General features: G+C 43.7%; 1 protein-coding gene across 1 annotated transcript; it reads right to left on the bottom strand.

Moving 5' to 3' along the window:
- Window positions 1-113: 113 nt before the first annotated feature.
- gltpd2a (glycolipid transfer protein domain containing 2a) lies at window positions 114-3,660 on the bottom strand. The gene is made up of 5 exons (XM_029666994.2): window positions 3,293-3,660; window positions 3,121-3,191; window positions 2,093-2,310; window positions 1,584-1,952; window positions 114-1,380 (listed from the first exon to the last, which is right to left on the bottom strand). Exons 1-5 carry the CDS (start codon window positions 3,375-3,377, stop codon window positions 1,152-1,154), a joined length of 972 nt encoding a protein of 323 aa, XP_029522854.1. The 5' UTR covers window positions 3,378-3,660; the 3' UTR covers window positions 114-1,151.
- Window positions 3,661-9,072: the final 5,412 nt, after the last annotated feature.

Raw genomic sequence — 9,072 nt, forward strand, 5'->3', positions numbered from 1 at the left:
AATGAAATGTAACTCACTTGGTTAAATGTGTTTCGAAACAGAGTATTCATGCTGCTTTGTGATTGCCACTAGAGCATTCGGAGGCTCTGAATGTGAAAGAAGTAGTTCACCAATCAGATGCTCAACAAACACGCTGTTTATTTATCAGTTTACATTTGCTTCAGCACTGTCAATATTGAGTGAATAAGGGCTCAGTAAACTACTTACTTCAGTTGATTGAAAAACTATTGGTATAATATGGACCTCGAGGGGACCTGTAACATCAAGCATGTGAGAGATCTAGGATAAATACACAGAATATACAGCAACATATGCACTGTAGCCTACATAACAAATGGCTACCTCTGAAAAAGAGTACACGATAACAAAGGGAAGGAACAGGTTAAGAAATTATTCTGAAAACAATGTATGGCCTATCACATGCTGCCTTCTGAGGTAAAGTCTCACCGGAGGTACAGATTCATTTTCAACATCATAGGATTTGGTGAAAATAACTTTGAATTCTAGAAATGACTGAATCTGTGAAAGTCAATCCTCTGCTATTCAAAGAAAATGAAAACCTCACAGAATAGTAAGGCAAACCATAACCTCAAATTCTATCTAGACTACAGAGAGCTCAATCTGTGAGAGCCAATCCTCTGGGGGTCACAGAAGAAGGAAATAAACAACTCACATAATAGTAGGGTAAAGCATCACTGACATAGGACTCTAGTCTAACTCACATAACTCAGCTGTGGTCTTAAAGCAATGAAGCCAGAACCCAGGATAGAGGGGCTGCGTGAATCTGGTCTGGACACTGTGGAGGAGGGTCATTGTGTCAGAGACACTGTAGAAGGACAGAGTGCCCGCCTGGTGATCCAGGTACTTAATTCTACTTCTGTGATTTACAGCAGTAGACACACACACAGAAGAACAACTACAGACATGTGAATAAATAACATGTTTATTCACTCCTTTCACTGACACAAAGCAAGTATTCCACGGTTCTCATTAGTTATAAGGGCTTTTCTACATATACAGTTGTTAACAGGCTTATACGGTAGGCCTAACTAACTGAGTTGCTGTGTGTTTCTACAGTCTTTCTATCACGTGTCTTTATAGTCTGTGCAGGCTATGTGTGCTGGCATACCTGTCTGTCTGTCTGTGTCTTTCTATGGCAGCTCTATCATGTTGTGTTCTTCCAGTATGCTCTGTGTGCGTGTGTATACCTCTCTCATAACGTCTACAACAATGTTGAGCACCGGCCCAACCTCCTCCTCTTTTCTCACACAAACTATATCCAGGAACACTCTTCTGTCTGGCAGAGCTACAAACACCAGCTCAGCCGCACTGCGGATCAACCAGGGGTGATGGGGGGCCAGGGCCACGGTGTACGCATCCCTAGGGAACAGGGGCAAGGTTAGGGTTAGTGTGTGTGTGCATGAGTGAGAGAGCAGGCATCTGTGCCCACGATACTGGCAAGCTGGCATGGCCATCAGGCTATGGGTAGTGTGAGACTTGGTCTTCAATCATTTAGTGAAATTGTGAAGTAACCTTTTGAGTGTGTGTGTGCAAGTGTGTCTATGTTTTCTGTCTAAAGATACCTGCAGAGCTCCCCAGGGGTGCGGTAAACCCCCTGTGCGTCCGGTCCCTCCCCCAGGCCCTGCAGTAGCAGCAGGATCCAGAGCAGCGAACGGTGGAGCCGCAGCAGATTTCTGCAGCCGGAGCGCGTCCGCACACTGAAGTTCACCAAGCCCCTTTGCAGCTCCGACTCCACCATGGAACGCACTGAACTGTAGGCCGCTGGGCCTTGTAGTCCTGATGTGCGAGTTTGTAGTCCAGAGTGTCCTTCTACTGGACTTCGTTTCTCAAGGGCCTCTTTCTCCTGCTGGGCCAGCTCTCTGATGACAGCGATCTTATCTTTGACCTTCTGAGAGAAAAAACTGACCAGAGGTCCGAGAGATTCCATAAACCTAGAGAGAGAGCGAGAGAGAGGAGTGGGGAATCAATGTAGAGCCCTTCACCTAACAACTCCTTACTGTATCATTTATGGCAAGTTTAAAAGGTGTTCCCCTTATAAACACTCTCACACACAGACACACACACACCGTACTTGATGAGTTCGTCCCAGCTGTAGAGGTAGTGCTCCAGCAGAACATCATCAGAGTGCGTAGCCATGGAAGAGGTCAGGTGGGACATGAGACGCCACACCTGGAATTGTTGACCTTGACACACCTGGAGAGGGGGCACAGAACCCAACACTACACCCCTCTCACCCTGCTGTCCCCTACTCTGCACCCCTCCTGGATGAGGAATAACAGGGCTCTCCAGCTGGAACAGGAGAGAGAGGCGGAGAAGATGAAGTATCATATCTGCACTACATGACCAAAAGTATGTGGACACCCTTTCAAATGAGTCAATTCAGCTATTTCAGGCACACCTGTTGCTGACAGGTGTATAAACTGAGCACACAGCCATGCAATTTCCATAGACAAACACTGACAGTAAAGCTGCCCTGGTAAACTGTAAGTGATGTTATTGTGAAGTGGAAACTTTCAGGAGCAACAACGGCTCAGCCGTGAAGTGGTAGGCCACAAAAGCTCACAGAACGGGACAGCGGAGTGCTGAAAAATTGTCTGTCCTCGGTTGCAACACTTACTCCCACATTCTAAACTGCCTCTGGAAGCAACGTCAGCACAAGAACTGTTTCGTTGGGAGCGTAATGAAATGGGTTTCCATGGCAGAGCAGCCGCACACACGCCTAAAATCACCATTGGAATGCCGACTACAAGCCAGGCCTAATCGCCCAACATCAGTACTTGACCTCACTAATGCTCTTATGGCTGAATGGAAGCAAGTCCCAGAAGCAATGTTCCAACATCTAGTGGAAATCCTTCCCAGAAGAGTGGAGGCTGTTATAGCAGCAAAGGGGGACCAACTCCACATTAATGCCCATGATTTTGGAATGAGATGTTCAACGAGCATGTGTCCAAATCATTTTGGCCACGTAGTGTATGTCCTATTTATCTTTATTATATATTACAATCTATCACTTGGTTTCACACTACAATGTAAATTATATAACAACTAACTAACTGTGAAGACATTTCCCTACAGGCTAAATTGTGTGCGTGTACTCACTGTTGGAAGGTAGAAATTGAAACTCAGACAGGGGTGCCAGGAGGTCTCACAATCACGCATTGCAATCTGAGCTGAGAATGAGAGAAACACGTGTACAGTTTGTCACAATATACACACACAGCCACACAGAGAACAGTATCAGCTAAATCCTATGGTTAAAGTGGAAACTCACGGAGCCATAAAGAACTGAGGAAGAGCAGCAGAGCCATGATGGAGGCTGGCAGCAGGTAGTGTTGCAGTCGCCCATTAATGCCCATCTTGTCTACACAAACAGGTACTGTCCTGAACACAGACACACTCAGTAGACCACCCCTCACATACTGGTAGGTAACCTCGTCCCCAGGCTATTCGCGACAGAGAGATCCGGCTGGGGAATACAACTAACTAGTAGTAAACGGCTGTCCACCCTAGCTGTATTTCTCTATATCTTATCTCTCTATCTTCTTGTCCCTTTGCAGCTTACACTATTTCTTAGTTTTGTTTTCCTTTCCCTCTCTTTCTAAATGCATTACAGTAAAGAAACACTTCCTCTTTAAGCCACACCTTCTGGAACACTCTGTACTTGACCTTTAACCTTTGGCTCTTATCTCAACCACTGTTTCATCAGCCCTCTATCAACGCACACACAGTCCCTGTATCTCATGATGTCTCTAGACTCTGGCCATGGGTTGGATCTTATCAGTGAAGTTACACACACACACACACACACACACACACACACACACACAATAGAGACAAACAAGTATGTTGTGATACATTTGATAATTTATTTTTTTACAGAGAGAGACCTGCTTCACCTCACCACATTGCTTTCCATATCTTACATGAAGAGGTACAGTGTGTGTGTAAGTCTGTCGGTGGGTTGGCATTGTGTCTATGATGTTAGTGTGTTGGCAATGGCACATGGCAGTATAGATAGTGTTTGATAATGTGTCATTCAGTTCTCAACTCCAGGCCCCGGAGGGCCACAGGACTGCTGGTTTTCATTCATTTCAATTACATTATACAGTAGCTGGGGTCATCAGGGGCACTTTAGCTTAGTCTAACGCTTTGTCCCATTAGACAGCCTGGGACCTGCCTGTCCTCTCCTATTGGCCATGGAGTCTGAGCGGAGTGTCTGGTTGGCTGCTCCTGAGGCAGTGGCAGGGCTAGGATTCTGGAGCACAGAGAGAGAGAGAGAGTCAGGAAGAGTTTATATACACTACAGTAGATCAATTCTCACATCTTGCCCCAAATACTTTCTGTCCTCCCCCCGTCCAGAGAAGACAGTGGTGTGACACACACACACACACACACACACACACAGACACACACACACACACCTTACCTTTATGCCTCTGCCCCGTCCAGAGAAGACAGTGGTGTGACACACACACACACCTTACCGTTATGCCCCTGCCCCGTCCAGAGAAGACAGTGGTGTGACACACACACACACCTTACCGTCATGCCCCTGCCCAGAGAAGACAGTGGTGTGACACACACACACACCTTACCTTTATGCCCCTGCCCCGTCCAGAGAAGAAAGTGGTGTGACACACACACCTTACCTTTATGCCCCTGCCCCGTCCAGAGAAGACAGTGATGTGACACACACACCTTACCTTTATGCCCCTGCCCCGTCCAGAGAAGACAGTGGTGTGACACACACACACACACACACACACACACCTTACCGTTATGCCCCTGCCCCGTCCAGAGAAAACAGTGGTGTGACACACACACACACTTTACCTTTATGCCCCTGCCCCGTCCAGAGAAGAAAGTGGTGTGACACACACACCTTACCTTTATGCCCCTGCCCCGTCCAGAGAAGACAGTGGTGAGTCCTTTAGAGACAGAGACGTGCTTCATAGGACGGGACTGAGATTGACACAGCTCAGTTAGCAGCTCAGTACTGGAGAGAGACAGGAGAGTAGTGCAACCTACACACACACACACACACACACATTAGTATACTATAACGACACTACTACTTGTATACTATAACGATTCCTTATATTAAGCAAACCAGACGGCATCATTTTCTTGTTTTTTTAATTTATGGATAGCCAAGGACACACTCCAACACTTAGACATAATTTACAAACAGCCAGATCAGAGGCAATAGGGATGACCATGGATGTTCTCTTGATAAGTGCATGAATTGGACAATTTTCCTGTCCTGCGAAGCATTCAAAATGTAACAAGTACTTTTGCGTTTCAGAGAAAATATATGGAATAAAAAGTACATTCTTTTCTTTAGGAATGTAGTGAAGTAAAAGTAGTCAAAAATATAAACAGTAAAGTACAGATACCCCCCAAAAATACTTAAGTCGTACTTTCAAGTATTTTTAATTAAGTACTTTACACCACTGCTACTAGTATACTATAACTACACTACTACTGGTATACCATAACTACACTACTACTAGTATACTATAACTACACTACCACTACTGGTATATGATAACTCCGTTACTAATACTAGTGTACTATAACTACACTACTACTACTAGTATGATATAACTACAATACTACCACTAGTATACAATAACTGAACTACTGCTAGTATACTACAATGACACTAACTACTACTACTAATAATAATAGTAGTATATTATAACTACACTACTGGTATACTACAACTAAACTACTCCTAGTACACTAACTACACTACCACTAGTATACTATAACTACACTACTACTGGTAGTATACTATAACTACACTAATAATACTAGTATACTATAACTACACTACTACACACATTCTATAACTACACTATCACTACTACACTATAACTACATTTCTACTAGTATACTATAACTAAACTACTACTACTAGTATACTATAACTGCACTACTACTAGTATTCTATAACTACACTGCTACTAGTATACAGTAACGGCACTACTACTAGTATACTATAACGACATTACTACTAGTAGTAATATACTATGATGACACTGCTACCAGCAGTATACTATAATGGCACTACTACTGTTAGTATACTGTAACTAGACTACTAGTCAGTGGTGGAAAACGTACCCAATTGTCATACTTGAGTAAAAGTAAAGATACCTTAATAGAAAATGACTAAGGTATCTTTGTGAAAGTCACCCAGTAAAATACTACTTGATTAAAAGTCTAAAAGTATTTGGTTTTAAATATCCTAAATGATCAAAACTAAATGTAATTGTTAAAATATACTTAAGTATTGAAAGTAAAAGCATAAATCATTTCAAATTCCTTAAGCAAACCAGACGGCACCATTTTCTTGTTTTTTTATTTACGGATAGCCAAGGGCACACTCCAACACTCAGACATCATTTACAAAATAAGCATTTGTGTTTAGTGAGTCCGCAAGATCAGAAACAACAGGGATGACCACGGATATTCTCTTGCTAAGTACATGAATTGGACAATTTTCCTGTCCTGCTAAGCATTCAAAATGTAACGAGTACGTTTGGGTTTCAGAGAAAACGTATTGAGTAAAAAGTACATTATTTTCTTTAGGAATGTAGTGAAGGCCTCCCGGGTGGCGCAGTGGTTAAGGGCGCTGTACTGCAGCGCCAGCTGTGCCATCAGAGACTCTGGGATCGCACACAGGCTCTGTCGTAACCGGCCGCGACCGGGAGGTCCATGGGGCGACGCACAATTGGCCCAGCGTCGTCCGGGTTAGGGAGGGCTTGGTCGGTAGGGATATCCTTGTCTCATCGCGCACCAGCGACTCCTGTGGCGGGCCGGGCGCAGTGCGCGCTAGCCAAGGTTGCCAGGTGCACGGTGTTTCCTCCGACACATTGGTGCGGCTGGCTTCCGGGTTGGATGCGCACTGTGTTAAGAAGCAGTGCGGCTAGGTTGGGTTGTGTATCGGAGGACGCATGACTTTCAACCTTCGTCTCTCCCGAGCCCGTACGGGAGTTGCAGTGATGAGACAAGATAGTAGCTACTACAACAATTGGACACCAATTTTTACCCCAAAAGGGGTAAAAATTCAAAAATAAATAAAGGAATGTAGTGAAGAAAAAGTATTCAAAAATATAAATAGTAATGTAAAGTTCTGAAAAAAAAGACTCAAGTATTTTTACTGAAGTACTTTACACCACGGCTACTACTACTATGACTACACTACTACTAGTATACTATAACCACACTACTACTTCCACTACTACTAAAACTACTACTAGTATACTATAACTACACTACAAACACTAGTGTACCATAACTACACTACTACTGGAATACTATAACTACACCGCTACTACTAGTATACTATAACCACACTACAACTACTACTAGTATACCATAACTACACCACTACTACCAGTATACTAAAACGACACTACTACTCGTATACTAAAACGACACTACTAGTATACTAAAACAACACTACTACTAGTATACTATAACGACACTACTACTAGTATACTATAGTAACACTCATACTATTAGACTGTAAGTACGTTACTAATAGTATACTATAACTACACTATTGACAGTTAACTACACAGTCACTACTAGTAGTATTCTATAACGACACTACTACCACTGCTAGTATACTACAACGACACTACTACCACTACTAGTATACTATAACTCCATTACTACTACTGGTATACAATAACTCCATTACTACTACTGGTATACTATAACACCACTACTACTTCTACTAGTATACTATAACTACACTACTACTACCACTACTACCACTACTACTACTACTACTGGTAGTTTACTATAACTACGACTACACTACTACTAGTTTACTATAACGACACTACAACTAGTAGTATACTATAATGACACTACTGCTACTCTATAACGACACTAGTATGCAATAACGACACTACAATTAGTAGTATGCTATAACGACACTACTACTAGTAGTATACTATAACGACACTACTACCACTACTAGTATACTATAACTCCATTACTACTACTGGTATACTATAACACTACTACTACTAGTATACTGTAACACCACTACTACTTCTACTAGTATACTATAACTACACTACTACTACTACTACACTACTACTGGTAGTTTACTATAACTACTACTACACTACTACTAGTTTACTATAACTACACTACCACTACTGGTGGTAGTTTACTATAACGACACTACAACTAGTAGTATACTATAATGACACTACTGCTACTCTATAACGATACTAGTATGCAATAACGACACTACAATTAGTAGTATGCTATAACGACACTACTACTAGTAGTATACTATAACGACACTACTATTACTAGTATACTATACCGACAATAATACTTGTGTACTATACCGACATTACTACTTGTATACTATAACGACACAACCACTACTACTACTATTCAGTAGCTGAGAACTGGAGAGAGACAAGCATCACATGACTTTACTAGCAGTACTAGACCATGGCACTGCTTCAAAACTCACCCTCTTTAGTGGGCATGGAGGAGGACAGGGGCTGTGGGGGGGAGGTAAGGGTGGAGGAGGTGATGGAGGTAAAGGGGGAGACCAGGGTGGAGCTGGGGGAGGTGAGGACATCGCTGGTGTCACAGGAGACAGTTCTCAGACCACGGCTTGCTCTCCTCAGAAACTCAGCCTGGAGCTGGGGACTGGACAGGGAGAGGGGTGGAGGAGGGGAGGAAAGAGGGGTAGGAGGGGAGGAGAAGAGGGACACAGAGGGGGAGACAGAGGGAGAGGGTTGGTGGAGAAGGTTTTGGTGTCTAGCCGAGTCGTTGTCAGGGGAAGCAGCTCTGGGAGCTCTTCTCAGAAACTCAGCCTGGAGCTGGGGACTGGACAGAGAGAGGGGGAGGAGGGGAGGAAAGACGGGGAGGAGGGGAGGAGAAGGGAGACAGAGGGAGAGGGTTGGTGGAGAAGGTTTTGGTGTCTAGCCGAGTCGTTGTCAGGGAAGCAGCTCTGGGAGCTCTTCTCAGAAACTCAGCCTGGAGCTGGGGACTGGACAGAGAGAGGGG

The sequence above is a fragment of the Oncorhynchus nerka genome, linkage group LG8 (assembly GCF_034236695.1).
Source record: "Oncorhynchus nerka isolate Pitt River linkage group LG8, Oner_Uvic_2.0, whole genome shotgun sequence".
NCBI classification, from domain to species: Eukaryota; Metazoa; Chordata; class Actinopteri; order Salmoniformes; family Salmonidae; genus Oncorhynchus; species Oncorhynchus nerka.

Excerpts from the sequence above, each read along its gene's own strand:
- gltpd2a (XM_029666994.2), bottom strand. The coding sequence starts at position 3,377 with ATGGGCATTAATGGGCGACTGCAACACTACCTGCTGCCAGCCTCCATC. Across the intron at positions 3,192-3,292 it reads CCTCAGTTCTTTATGGCTCC|CTCAGATTGCAATGCGTGAT; the intron begins GTGAGTTTCCAC and ends TCTCATTCTCAG. Across the intron at positions 2,311-3,120 it reads TCAATTTCTACCTTCCAACA|CTGGAGAGCCCTGTTATTCC; the intron begins GTGAGTACACGC and ends CTCCTGTTCCAG.